At 33.5% G+C, this 14,952-nt stretch overlaps 1 protein-coding gene across 1 annotated transcript in view; it reads right to left on the bottom strand.

The window, feature by feature from the left end:
• LOC149798895 (adhesion G protein-coupled receptor L3-like) overlaps positions 1 to 13,872 on the bottom strand; it is a 79,120-nt gene extending 65,248 nt beyond the window's left edge. The window contains exons 1-6 of the mRNA XM_089956992.1: positions 13,511 to 13,872; positions 13,055 to 13,234; positions 12,573 to 12,794; positions 11,230 to 11,717; positions 10,650 to 10,793; positions 1,510 to 1,606 (exon numbers count right to left, since the gene is read on the bottom strand). Coding sequence (XP_089813118.1) covers positions 1,510 to 1,606; positions 10,650 to 10,793; positions 11,230 to 11,717; positions 12,573 to 12,794; positions 13,055 to 13,234; positions 13,511 to 13,592 — 1,213 coding nt within the window. The 5' untranslated portion in view covers positions 13,593 to 13,872. The remainder of the gene's footprint in view (positions 1 to 1,509; positions 1,607 to 10,649; positions 10,794 to 11,229; positions 11,718 to 12,572; positions 12,795 to 13,054; positions 13,235 to 13,510) is intronic.
• Between the last annotated feature and the right edge of the window lie 1,080 nt (positions 13,873 to 14,952).

Raw genomic sequence — 14,952 nt, 5'->3', positions numbered from 1 at the left:
AAATTTGATTGGTCATGTCTATGAATAGTATGATAATACGCAGATTGACAAGCTTTCCAGAGGCAGGAATGCATGATGTGAATAAACTGGATCCTGCCTTGTAGCAGAACATCAGTTTCAGGATGGGTATTAAAGCTGCATGATGATCAAGAAGTATACACAAAGAGAAGTATACATAATTATACACAAAGATAATTATACATAATTATACACAAAGATAATTATACATAATTATACACAAAGATAATTATACATAATTATACACAAAGATATAGAACACAATTGCGATTATTCACACCGACAAGAAGAAAGCAAAGGGCTTGCAAATAAGACAGGTACAGAACCAAATTGTTTTCTTATATTGTCGTTCTTGAGACTCAATGACAGGTAAATCTTGTTCACATACCTTAATCAAAATTTGAAATAAGAATACTTTTTATTCAGTTTTGGTGTAATTCAAATGTTAATGACCCTTCAAAGGTTTAGATTAGATTATTTTCCGCCAGTTGTTTGATATCCTGTTCACCTGCATTAAATTATATACTGTGTTTTGTTCTATGCATTTTGGAACAGACGCCTTTCTGGTACTCTCAAAAAATCAGCTTATGTACACGAGTTGCTTGATTGCTCTTTATTCTTATGTTTGCTGCTTTATATAGTCAAAATATTAATTTGGTTCGGCGTATAAAATGTTTTCTATATATTTAAGTTCCTAAATTCCATCAAGCGGTAGGAGGAGAGTTTGCGGCCAATGGTCATCAAAATTGGTTTAAGCCTGACCCCTGGGTATGGGTTACAGGGTCATGTTATTCCATATTGGGCATTTCTAATATGTGGAAGACAATAATGTTATGGTTGTATAAGATACTTGTATGTGTCAGAGACTAAGCATTGCAGTTTTAGATCTGTTTAATTCCCCACCTTTAACCGCAGTTATAAACTGTCAGGACGACTGTTTGCATCAATGTGTTATAGAATAACCGAATATGGTAACAAAAGAGGGTGGCATTTAAATATGTGTTTACTTATATTCGCCCATACCTACATCCAATAAAATACGATAACCTCTTCAATATATCGTAAGGCAATATTTTGTTGTTTGGGGCATTTTATGCTTCCTTTATTGGAGGGGGGGGGGTCATTTTGGTTTTGGTTTTTGGTTATGAATTGGTCGTTTTTAAGAAGTTTGCTTTCGAATGCAAAGCTGTTGTACAAAAATTCACAAATATTTTACTGATATTAGAAAAGATGAAATAAGGAGGGCTCCTGCCATAAGCACTTAAACGTCCATAAAATGACTCTCGCACCCCTTCCGCTTTAAGCTATCAACATATTTTGATTCAAAATGGTTGTATTAATGCTAATCCAACATATGTATACTGGTAACTAAAAGAACGGCAAAAAATATTTAGTCCATTTAAGGAAGTTTCGCTGTGGGTATGTTGTTGTCACATCATGCTTGAGATTGGCATGTTGCGCATCGTGTACAGAAAAATACTACATTCTTACCCACATGCGCGGTTGTCATAGAGATTGTTTCATTGGAGATGGCAACAGAACGCACCAATTCCTCAGCCAGCAGCAGGTACGCGTTCAAAAGTTCATTCTGGAATCAGCAACAAATATAAATTAATATATTTTACTTCATTGTGTGAATGTTTTATATTTGATAGCACACTCTTTTTGTCTTTGTGACAACGAAACATAGTTAGCTATATAGTCGGCTTTTCATTATGAATGTATTGGTATTATATTATTATAGTTTTCCTTGCTATTAATTGTTCTGCAGATCATTTTTCTTTGTAACACAATGCTATAGTGTTATTAAAGCAAGAAGAATGGCCATTCAGCTAGGTAAGTGTTCTCATTTCTTCTGCATCTAAATTCCAATATATATGTCATAGTAACAAGCCAAGTTCACAAAGATGCTATGTCTCACTTTTGACAATAATTGGTCCATTCATACTGAATGCAAATGTTTTCTCTTAAAAAACTATGTAGAATCAAAAAGCTACTTTTAAAAGAACCGTGTTACGATTGTTGCATATTTTTGTTTTCGTTGCAGATTTTGGAAAATAATTTTTTGAAGGTAAAAGACACAATATTTTCCTTTGCGATTAGTAACAAAAACAAATAAAAAGTTCAATGTATTTTTTCTAAAACCCGGGCATGTATCCTTTCCAACATAATTCTCTATCCAATGACATCTGAGAATAAGACGTGTTCAAAACTAAAACAAAAATATTTGAAGTTGTTTATATACATCTAAAGCTTAAAACTCAAAGGTCTCCCAGCACTGATGACAACAAATATATGCCATTTGATTGGTTAACAATTATGACCAAAATAATCTTATTAAGGTATTTGTTTCGAGGACTTATGTAGTCTATATGCTGTTTTAGTATATTGATTAATAAATTCACCACTCACGTTCTAATTATTGTCCGTGCTAAACTTTTGTTTTATTTGTCGCGCATTAAACTGTGTACTTCTAGATTATAGAGGAGTACGTTGAAGAACTGTAAAGCTTTCTCTGAGTAAAATTAGACTAATTTGAATATGATTCAGTCTTTTGGTACAGATTCAGTGTACTTGTACTCATTTTAATCATTGTTCATTATTAATTCAAAATGTCAATAAAGATCACCACTTTTGCCATTTTAACTATATTTAAATAGAAAAAATCCTTAGCATTGAATCTGGTGTTTTGTAGAGGATAGTAAATTTATTTCATCAGAAATTGAAAAATACAATAAAGAGTTCAAAATATTGCAGTAAATAGATCCTACAAACGAGGTTACTGGATACAAAAACATTAACTGACAAGGAATTGGAAATATTTGAACAAAACATTAAGAAAACTCGTGTGTTCTTTGTCTAGGCAACATCATTTCTAATATCCTAGTCAATGTCGAACGATTTAATCATAGTAGTAAACATTTTAATGAGTCAATGTCTTTCGTCCACGATTTGAATGACTTACAGATAGAGATGAACAAAGATTAATTATGTGATATCGAATGGCATTAAATAGTTTACTGGCCTTTTACCGTTTAGGTTAGGTTACCTATATATGTATATATTGCTTGTTTGCTAACGTTAAAATGCACAATTTAATGAGACCAACAAAGGGCAAACAAAACAAAGTAATATGCTTGGGACCAGCTGGCGAAATTATAAATTGATGAATGAAATGACCACGTTTTGTGCACTTCTCCTTGATACTTATTCTTTTACAAATAGGTAGAGGATACAAACAAACGTGATGGTGTGCAAATATTATAGTACACCTGAGATTTTTTACATTTCAATGCTGGAGAATCTTTCAACAAACAGAAAGTCGTTTATGATGATGGAAGTAGAGAATCAAGTTCAAAGCACATTTACTGGTAATAAATGATATAAAGTAAATGGAAACTATGTAACGTTTCTATTTCTTTTAAAACTTTAGGTGTTTTAGTTTAAGCTAAATTAATGGAAATCTACATTGCATTTGAGAGCTCTCCTGATAAGGGAATCTATTTTACTATCCCTAATTCGGCCGAAAATGAGAGACTATCCATTTATTTACAGGGAATATAACTTTCAGTATTATTCTTGTGCAAAGTCATTGACTGGGAATTATAGGGAATTCAAACAAGGACATATTGTATTATATTATTGTAATTAATTAGAAGACGGTAGTAACATCATTAGGTCACAGGCCACTACAGGCACATCAATACCTTCAGCTCAGGTTCTCATTTCAAACATCAGTTTAATTAGAACTTTATTCATTAGGACTCGTGCTAGACCTTGTTGGACTATTTTAGGATTTAATTCTCATTTCTGTAAGTTCTTTTCAGATTTTCACTTTTGTATTCTATGAAAATAAATTATTTGTTGAATTTTACAAATCTAGTCGGATTCGCTATTTTCTAGGACTAAGTTTAGAACAATAGAAGTGTAATAGATATAAAAAATCAGATAATAGCTTAGAAGTTACGAAACAGGGCGGTAATAAAGAGAAAACAAATTCAGGAATTGCAACGTCAGATTAATTGACAACACCTGCATAACCAAGGTCTTGCCAGCGAAAGTAAAATCTCGCCATTGTAAAACAACACGGTCTTCTCTTTCCGACATGTCCGATAAAGCTGTCATTTTCCGCATGTTGGGTCCGCAACATACCTACCATTGTAGGAGTTCAACTATGATTATTTCAGTAATATTTTAGAATTTGATTTTACATATCTTTAAACGGCAATTATTCACTTTATTTGGATCCTCTTACATCCATATTCATTTAAAATGTCATTATTTACAACATTCTTGGACGAAATCAACCTAAAGGTACAATCTAGATTGAATGCCGCGCGCTGTACTGTCACAATGAAAGCTGCGTAAGTTGATAAACAAATTTGTAATACCCTATATTGTGACGATTAGACTCGAGGTACTCTTATCTTGACTCAGTTTAATACATGGACACCATATTAAAAGTCCATAGCGATAGATAATTTTCGTCTGGAAGTTTACTGATGATATTTACGGTGCAGAACATTCAATAATCAGTTTTGAAGAGACTTTTGTTAAACAAAATTAGCTTTATATTTTAAAACAACAATTTATATTTAATTTAAGATGGGTAAAGGCGCATAAATGACCTGTGAGACCTTTATTATAGATAATATGTCATCTTCGTCTCATCATCTAAGTTGGCACTCTAGTTTAAAAGAAACAGAGAATGAATGACCTGATTCATTTTAACCAGCAACTCGCGAAGTGTTTTACAACTCTTGGTCCAAATCTATGTTACCAAAAGAAGCAAAACAGCAAATTTAGTCAAATCAGCAAATAATTTATTTCTTTTAATTACAAAGTGAAATTTTAGGAGTCACATTATTGCAAATGAAGTCACATTATTGCAAATTAAATCCCAAATAATCCTAAAGTTTCTATCACAAGTCCAAAAGCATAGAATGTTCAGAATGAATTGCAATAGTCTAGTATGTCTCGATGTGCGAATAGTCTTGAATGTCATAATATACCACAGTGATGCAATCCAGAATATCTTTGAGTTCACAATAGTTCCAATATATATTGTTTATCCAAACATCATTCAAGACTTAGCAATTCAATAAACGATTTATATAAATAATTTCTCTTGAATTATATCTGAACACAAGAGTAAACTGACAACAAATGGATTCTAGAGACTGATATTAAGAGAGAAATTAATTATTAGTTTATATACATCCTTGTGACCTACGACGCAAATAACGTTCTGGAAAACTAATAATTTCAATGGAAAATTCCAGTAACTAGTCAATATAAAGTCAAATTCATGTAAAAATCTCGTTTATTACTTAAAAGCTTGACAAGAGTCAGGTATGCTAAAATTACATCCACAACTCTCAGTCAGGGACAAAAGTGAAACACACAACATTACGTCAGATTTATATTTTTTTAAATTAGGCATCCGACTTTTTTACAAGTTGATATGCTGAAGGGTTCAGTTGCTAGGTTACCATATACAATTAAGTTTTAGATCTAGTGTCTTTGTTTCAACTGGTGCCATATCTATTGATTTGTATCATATATATCAATCATCATAGTCATTGCATCTACCCAGCTTTAGGTAGCGATTCGTGTTAAGTATTTTCATATGCTGGTGCTTAAAATTATGTTACTTATTTCTACCATAGGGTTCTTTTCTCCTATGTTGGAAATAGTCAGCTTTCTCTAATCTTGCATAGTAATATGGTTTATTCTTTCATCGGATTGTATCGTTTATTGTTTTCGCTCTTTGCACATATTAAAAGTGCATATATATGAACAAAATTGTCTATTATAGGCATGAAATCTTTCCTCGGCCTCACACACTTTATTTTAAACAAAATAAACATTAAACAATATAATTCGAACAACAACGCTATAAGCAATTAAATGTAAAAGTTTCATTTCTAAGTGAATATCTTGTTGGTCTTATTATCAGCTCGATATAATTTTCACGGCAATAAATACTAAGTATATTCTTTCCTTCTATTTCATCAAAGTAAACCGTTTTCTCCATTTGCCTCTTGGTATTTATGACACATGTTAGCGAAAGATGATCCACTTTCTCTCTTAGGTTGTCCATCATCGAGGACAGCAATCTCTGAGGATTTGGTGCACCTAATAATTGCAGAGAATCATCATTCATTGCGTTCTTCCAGAGAACAAGGAAGGTTTTCTCTGCGAATGGTTTCCGGCGTTAAATATATCAGCATTTTGCCTCAACGCTTCATTTACACACATGAATTTTACCCCAACCCACCCCATTGAGGCCCATAAGAGAAACGAAACGAAAGACTTGGGTATACAATCTGCTTAATAGTGACGAAAGACAAGAACAGAGATACAGTAACAAAATAATAGCAACTGACATTTGTTGTCTTTAATATTCTAAGATCGAAAGAGAAGGTAAACTCAATAGACTTTGCAAGTGTGTCTTCATTATCTCCCTTTACCTAACATATGTATTCTGCTTTCCGTTACTGTGTGTTTAATCCATGTGTGCAATAAAGTCTTCCCGGATCAAAAAATAGAGATTCTACACATTTTAATCATAGTAAATTGAAAGCATCAGAAACTGTAAGTAGCCGGAATTGTTTCCATTTCAACTGATGTATCAAACCGAAACAATAAATAACAAGACGAGGAGTCATGATAGAAGATTTCTAATTTGGTACTTTTCATTATTTCGATGATATAGAGAGCGAAATAGATATTATTCTACAAGCTTAAGGTTTGGCTAAAACTTACTGGTTTTACTGCTATCAAAGAATGTGAATGTCCTGACTGACTCCCGTGCGTCAGCCCGTAATTTTGTCCGTCTGTCCATCGGTTAGGGTAAAAGCTAGAGATAATCCTCTCCTCTAGCACTCCATATATAATTGTATTGAAACACTGTAGTCTAGAGATGCAGTTAGCATAGGTTTGTAATAAATGTATTCCTCAGTTTGAAAGAGATAATTCTTGAAAAATATTTCCAACCAATGGTAATAAGAGGTCATCTTGTCATCACTCACTTCTCCTTTAGAGAAAGAGCGCCGTAAACCTCTAATGACTATACATTCATACGGTAATGTAATATAGACTCGTGTCCAAGTTTACCTGAATAATCAGACAGGAGAATCGCTTAATTTAAAAATATACAACTGTTTACTTGCTGCCAAGATGTGATACATCATTTGATAATGGAATGCTTCTAATTGATTTCAACGGTTCATAAGTCAGAAACGGAATCAATTACAGACTAAAGCATACCGTCATCTATGACATTGTGTTATCTTGGCCATATTGCTTCATTCCAAAAATATCTTTATGTGTCCGCGATATTTGATATTAGTCCCTACACCCATCGTCTTATTTAGTATGTTCTTGAACTGTATATACTTAGTCCATACTTATTGCTCTGCTTTGTGATGATATAATGTCGAAGATTTCGGAATAGCTTGTACGAATCTATATTGATCAAAATAGTTCAGCTCGCGTAGGCCTTATTTTTTTAACTGTAACCTAATACGTTTTAATTTTGTTCTGGTAAATTAATTTAAAACTTAGAAACTCCGGGGTTTCTTTTACCAGTATTTTACACAATTTGTTTTTAGATTTGTATTTAACTTTTTAACTGAAAACTCTGATCTACAAAAAGGTTTCTACAAAATGTTATCAAGATTTCAACATGTCAACCTATCGTGGTTTTTTTTTAAAGAAAAACGAGTTTTAAATAAGGCAGATCCTGTATAATACAAATTTAAATTTTCCATAAACATATATGCAATGTTTAGGATTGGACACAATCTTTTAATGCATTACATCTGTAAAGATTGTGCAAATAAATCAAGATTGATATTATTTAAACCACAATAGGTAATATCTAGTATAACTGTAGGCCTTTTGATTTTATCGTTCCTTTTATTCCATACACGATTTATAAATCAATGTTTTGAGAGGTTTTGATTGGAATCTGGATTATTTTGGCAATACAAAAAAGAGCTATGTTGGCACATAACATTTAGGACTTTCAGCTCTTAATTCAGTCCGTATTACTTGCTTTTTAACATTTATTCTTAAGTCAAAATTCATGTAAAATTTACCAAGTACAATAAAACCTTTATGCAAGTGGAGTTCCGAACCATCAAAAATGTTTGGGATTTTCTTTACATATTGCCGAAGCATTAATTCTTTATTAAATATTTTGGTACTTTTGATGTTTATACTATTTCTAAATAATATAGCTTAGCTAAGATTTCCTCTCACGTCAGGAACTAGTCCTATAAATTAGACCCCAAGTTCTGTGTTACTACTGATGGACGATATACGGGTTTAACGTCACCGATTCATTAAAATGTAACAATTTTTCCGCATGCAAATCTTTCCGGAACTCACCTGCTTACAGTTTACACACGTATGGGTATTTGTTAACAGCTATATCTAGCTAGAAATTATAAATGAGCACATGCCAGAGGGTTGTGTAATTCCACATGGATTTACAAGTTGCCAAACATAGGATTTGATCCGGAAATAGTATGTACATATCACCAAAAGAACCCTTCAGCAACGCTAGCTCAACAACGGCGAGAAATACCGATAAGTGCATAAAACATGCACCGATGTGTGCAGACAACAGTGTCTGCAGAGTTTTGCAGGTTTTAATGAATAGGCGATATCGTTCCCTAAACGGCCAGTCAGTATCATTATAGGTGTGCGTCTGATTTATTCGGCCTAATCATGAACAAGTAAGTATAAGGATCCGACTGCACACAACCGAAACAAGTTTATAGGATTTACCATTTTGAATCCCATGCACGCGCATTGGGGTATATTATTTTTCATATACATTGTTATATAAGATCTAAAATTAATCTTTTTAGAAGAATTCAAAAGCTTCACAGGAAACCTTATCTAACGATTTTCAAAATTTATTAGTAACGTTAGTCTGGATATTTTTAATCTTTTTTTACAGTTTACAGAGATGTGTCATTGTGTTGTCTTCGACTTAGCGTACAGGAATAAACCCCTTTTTGATCTTCATTTATTATTATATCTGGGACTGTGTCGATTTTCACACCAAATGAATGCGTGGTGTACTTGGATGCCAGTTTTTGTTAGATAATATTTTAGTTTCTTATCCTTTGTTGTAAAGTTGGGATATATCCTGTTTAATATTCGTATCCTAAAGACATATAAAACAAATAACAAAGACCTAACCATAAAATTACAAATTACTGTGCTATATATCCGCTTAGTCCATGCTGAGCATTGTTTTTTTATAATTGTTTAAAACTTTAGATAATACACTAATCATAACAGGCTGTGCTGATGAAATAAAAAAAATTACAATGATTGTCAATATTTTCCTATAAGTCATGAAGAAAAATTTTTTTGTTCCTTTAGGACTTAAATCTGACTTGGTAATAAATGCGCGAATAGATTTATTTTCGAAATTCCTGTCTCTTAAACTACAAAATGAAAATGTTGATCACTAGCAAAATTCGGGCCATCAGCATCTAAATCTAGTAATTAATCTATTAACCATATTTATCCTATATAATTCCAATTTATTTCTCGCGAAGTTACTATATTTTCATCACAAGTATTAACAAAAAAAATGTTTCTTCTAACTTTAAAGTTTTTCTTCTGCTAGTTCTTTTTCTGTCTTTTTGTCTTTTTCTCTAACGCCACAAATTTGTTAGTTCTCCAGTTTGTTTTAACTAGCCAATTGACAGTAATAACCGAACTTCTTGAAATAAAAACAACCCCCTTGAAATCCCACTTTCATTTAAAACTTGTTGAAAAACCATGTACTGCGTATAGTTCTTTGATATGACTTACCTCAGCTTCTATAAATTTGGCAAACTCTTAATTTATTAAAATACAATTATTGTAGCTGGACATGATTTCTTCTCTTAAACTGAATTTAATAAAACTGTGTAGGTTAAATGTAATTATGACTTAGATGTACACACTAGGTTGTAACTTTCTCAACTATTTAATTGTTTTGAAATATTGTATTAAAAATTGTTTTAATCAACGGGTGATTTTTGAGATGCAAGCTGCTATCAGCATTTCTTTCTTAAACATATCAGTGGATTATGTTTCATTTACTAGACTAAATCTATGGTTGTGAAGAAGCGCAGCAAGATTGGCCATTTTCACGTGTCTCTTGTTTTGTTTATTAAGTTCAAAAGCAAAATAATGTAAAGAAGTATTCTGAAAATTATACATTGAATTGGAAGGTTCTTATTAATTCTGTTAGACTATAGTGACACGGTAACTGTCACTCTAAACTAGTGATTTACGTAGATTGTCAATAAGGTGGAAAAAATGTTATAAATGCAGAGATTTGCTGTCATTGCGAGTATGTTTTGTTAATTCTTGTACACGTAGTCACATACATTCATATCCCAGCACTTCCAGCTTGTTAATAGTACCTAATGAACCGTCCAGAAATGGATGAGTATGTATGTCATATTAATTAGATCTTCATCACTACAGTACATATATTTTACGTACCATTGTATCCACATACAATATTACAAAATTTTAAAATAAATAAAAATAGTCTGGGATATATTATCCCAGACACCACGTGACTTCGTCACTGTAAAAGGGTCTCTTACCGGATCTCTTCCAGAGGACGATGTATCTTGTTCTGGGACTTGTACGGAGGTGGTGTTGCGAAATGACGGGGAGAGACGACCTAGTTGATCTAGTAGCGCCTTTACGACGTCTTGGGGATCTTCGGTGGTCGAGGGCAAGACAGACTATTAAAAATATGGACGTATTTAATGGTTTCTACAATTGTGATCAGCTACAATGCGCTAAAAAGGCGACCATTGTATGAGCTCGTTAATAAGTTTGAATGATCTTTAATCGTCTTTAATCTTCATTTTAGTTGAATCAGAGATTTATTAGCAACACTATGAGAAAAGATGCCCCGAAAATGGAGAGAATAGGGATGATAGTGAGGTCAGTGGAAGGTGGATGGGTGGGTGGAAACATTTATTTCTTGTGAATGATACAAATGATATATTTTTCCAGTATAATCGCATAAATAAGTAGTATAGCATAGTTAGCTACATCTCCTTGTGCAAATCGTTAAAATGAACCGGATACTTGTAAGTATATTTCTTCAAGAAAAAATAAAAGACATGATCCCCTGTTAGAATATGTGTTTTCTTTTCAATCTACACATATTACCTGTGTTGAAACAATCACAGTTGAGGACGGTGTCCCATCTTCCTCAGTACTGTTTTCTGTACTGACGTCACCGGAACTGATAAACTCCAACGTTGCGGTGGTGGTACCGTTGTCAGAACTGGTAGAAGCTGATTGGTTTATGGATTGACCAAGTACATGGGACAAGATCATTGCGAATGAATCGTTGTCATTCATAATTCTTTCAATAAATCGTGAAGCCCTAGCAGTGGGGTTGTTAAAGCTCAAGATTCCCGTGGTAAAGACAGAAGCTGACAAATCAGTGGATCGCTTGGACGGAGTTGGTGTCGACACATGTAACGTAGACTTCCCCAGATGTGTTGTAATTTGGTCAGCTTGAGAGAGTGAAGGAATGAAACTTCCGGTCGTCGCCGACGCCTTTGTTGGTACCAAATCGGGCACTGCTGTTACCTGTGTTGTTGCCTTTGAGGTTGACGTTGAAATATTACACGGACATGGCACGGTCAGTTCTGTGGAAGAAAAAAAAAAACGATATTTAATTATTATCTGACTAATATTTTATTTTATTCACAGACAAGGAATCATCAAAACAATATATGACATTTTGTACAGTTGTATAGTTATTTTGCCTCCTCCTTATCGTTGTGCAGTATCGATTTAGCAGTAGGTGATATTTTAATGTTTTACAGCTATGCTTCGTCCTAATCACTGTGCAGTGCCATTTAACATTGTGCAACATTTCTACGGTTGAATTTTTTTTCTCTCGTCCTTATCGTTGTGCAATATCATTTTAGAAACATCAGGCAAGAAGTTTTATTGGTAGGAGGTTATAAAAATTTTGATTTTCATAGTTCCAATGGTGCCACGTAAGGTTTACATTCCAAACATTTCATCATAGTGAAAAGCTACCGAACTATCATAATGCATGCGGAATGCTCTTTCAACCAAGAAGAAAGCTTGTTCATGTTCCTTCTAAAAGTTTCACTGGGGCAAATCAATTTTGCTACATATAGCATCATAATTTATGTAGAAAGATACGATATTTCTTTGGAAAATATTTGCATGGGTTGACAGAGGTGACAAAATTATTGTATTGTCCTATATTTTTATTACAGCTGGACTGCCATATAGGAAAATTTTCGATTTCATAGCCCTCACACAACAATTAAAAGACAACGTTATTGACACCATTTGTTTCTCTTCTCACTGAAATATCATACTGTGGATAAAGATCCACCAATACAAAAACGTATGTTTCTTGTAATAAACGTTGAAATCGTTAAATTGGAATATTTATTTGTAACGTAAAATATACCCACTGTTCTTGAGTAATAATAATAATAATAATAATAATAATAATTTACCTCGTTCACATATTGATGAACTTGTGGAAATGTTACAGAATTCTGGGTAGATTTGTTTCTTATCCAGCACGATACATTTCTTGTTTTGGGTTCCTATTTCCCACAAGTTCCCGATGCTGCTTACCATAGAGGGCACCGTACCTGATTTTGACAAGGTGTCGTAGTAATAAGTTCCATTCTTATTGGTGAGGATGACTCCAATGTAAACACCGGAGGAATTTTCTGTATGAAAATACATAAGGATAATTACACCTATGCTTATTTCACTTTCTTCGTTATATGTGTTCTGAGAGAGAGAGAGAGAGAGAGAGAGAGAGAGAGAAAATTCTCCACTGTGACCTTAAATATTTTATTATTAAATACTGCTTGAAGTTGATCTGGTCTTGTTGCTGAATGTATATTAAATCAGAGTAAAATATGAATATCTTAAACAGCCACCTATCTATATATCTATATATAACGCCATGTCTTATAGTTCTTACCCATATTGAAAGCTCTTAGAATGTTGTTCAGTTGTACATCCGTGTCGTACGTGAATACGGTTCCCATGAATAACTCACACTCAACCTTATGGTTGCTCATGTTACCTCCCCCAGACAGCCAAAAACACTTATCTCCGACCTGCAGGGTCGGCAGGTCAGGATACATACAGATGCCGGAATCTGAAATATCGGTAGTAAAGACTTGTAAATGTGCATAAACTGTCCCTGTATTTTTATCAACATTTATTTATCTATCTATCTATCTGTGGAAAAACTTATTGCACTACAATTGGTGAAAAAAATTAAACTCCTTATAATGATCGTTTGTAACAGAAATATGCTGCATTAAATAAACAAATCAAGAACATCATAGGAAGCAGAAAAGGCATTATGGATGATCAAAACAAAAATAAAGCCTGTCGGATTAATTAATTAAACAAAAACATTCATGCTTACCATTAAGCCCTTCTATTCCTCCAAAAGAAAATAAAAGCATAATTATTCCAAGAGGAATCATTTGCTGCACTGTTAGAACCATGGGTCGCCCTTCTTATGCTTCTAGTCACCAGAATTTGTACTAAAAAGTTCAGTGTAAGCAAGAATCACCACAACTTGCTACCATGGTCTTGTTTACAGTAACCAGATTTGTATTTCCACCACCTTTGAATACTTACATTAAGATTATTTTCTAATAGGATTCTAAGCAAATATGAAATCCTAAAAAGGCTGTCCTTTTCCTCACAAATACTAAACACTGCCGTTCGGAATCAACATGAACTGGATAGCATTCCTTGACAACTATTAACATTCGATTTCAAATGCCGATGCTCCGATTTGATCCGAACGTATTACCCAGCAGTCAACAACAAAAAGAAAATGTCCAATTCGAAGAATTTCCGCTTCTGAAACCGACGTTAAATTCAGCCATTACCTACGAGGTTCAGTGTTTAATTGGACGCCTGGTTATTTATGAGATGTTTACAAGTAGTTTTGAAGTCGGATAATTGCCTTGTTCAAAGATATTGTTCCCTTGTTCAAAGATAGTCAGTATTCGGTTTCAAATTTTACTTCTTCTAAAGGAGTATCGTATTTACTTGGTCGATTTCACGACATAGATTATGTGTTATTAATTGGGCTTAACGCGCATATGGTATTAACACTCACCGCTTCCCACAAGAAACACCCCGTGTATTAAAAGACAGTTCCTCGATTTGCTGTCTTCTGTCTTCTCTGGCTGTTTTTCTGATTTGCTACTCCTATAGTAGGTTTTGTATTTTAAGCACTTTTGATGCTAATAATTACTTAATCGATACCAACAAAAAACTGCAGACCTGCATATTTATCTGGCCCAAGACACAGATACTGAAGAAGACAGATACATTGCAAAGAAAGAATTAGAAGACACCCACGCAGGCTGGTAGGCAGGCAGACAGACAAACAGATATATAGATAGAAATAGAATAGGTAAGAGATAGGCAGATATGAACCAAATGAACATAAACCTCATTTGATTACATGGCATGTGGGTGATCAAAGTACTTTAAAGGTCATAATCACCAACACACAAGGAAAAACCCGTAGCCCAGCGCAGAGAATGGGTGCTGCTGAAACTTTCTTTACATAACATACAAGGTAATGGGCACCGGAATGTTTTACAACAGACACGAAATATAGCACAGCATTTCGTCGTGAGCTAGAAATGGAAGCTTTACACAATAAAATTCTCGAAGCAGCACAATTGTTTGTCTTTAAATCATTTTTTTTTCAAGCGATAAAAAGAAAACAGTCCAGTTAGTTTTGCGCTTTACTTATAAAATTGAATTATTTTTCATCAGAGTATACTTTACTTTAGGAACTAATTTAGAAGACATAAATCATGAAACAATAAGACACATGTG

This window comes from Sinohyriopsis cumingii, chromosome 5, assembly GCF_028554795.1.
Source record: "Sinohyriopsis cumingii isolate HCF-2022 chromosome 5, ASM2855479v2, whole genome shotgun sequence".
In the NCBI taxonomy this organism is placed as follows: domain Eukaryota; kingdom Metazoa; phylum Mollusca; class Bivalvia; order Unionida; family Unionidae; genus Sinohyriopsis; species Sinohyriopsis cumingii.
This window is presented reverse-complemented; position numbering and strand designations above follow the sequence as displayed.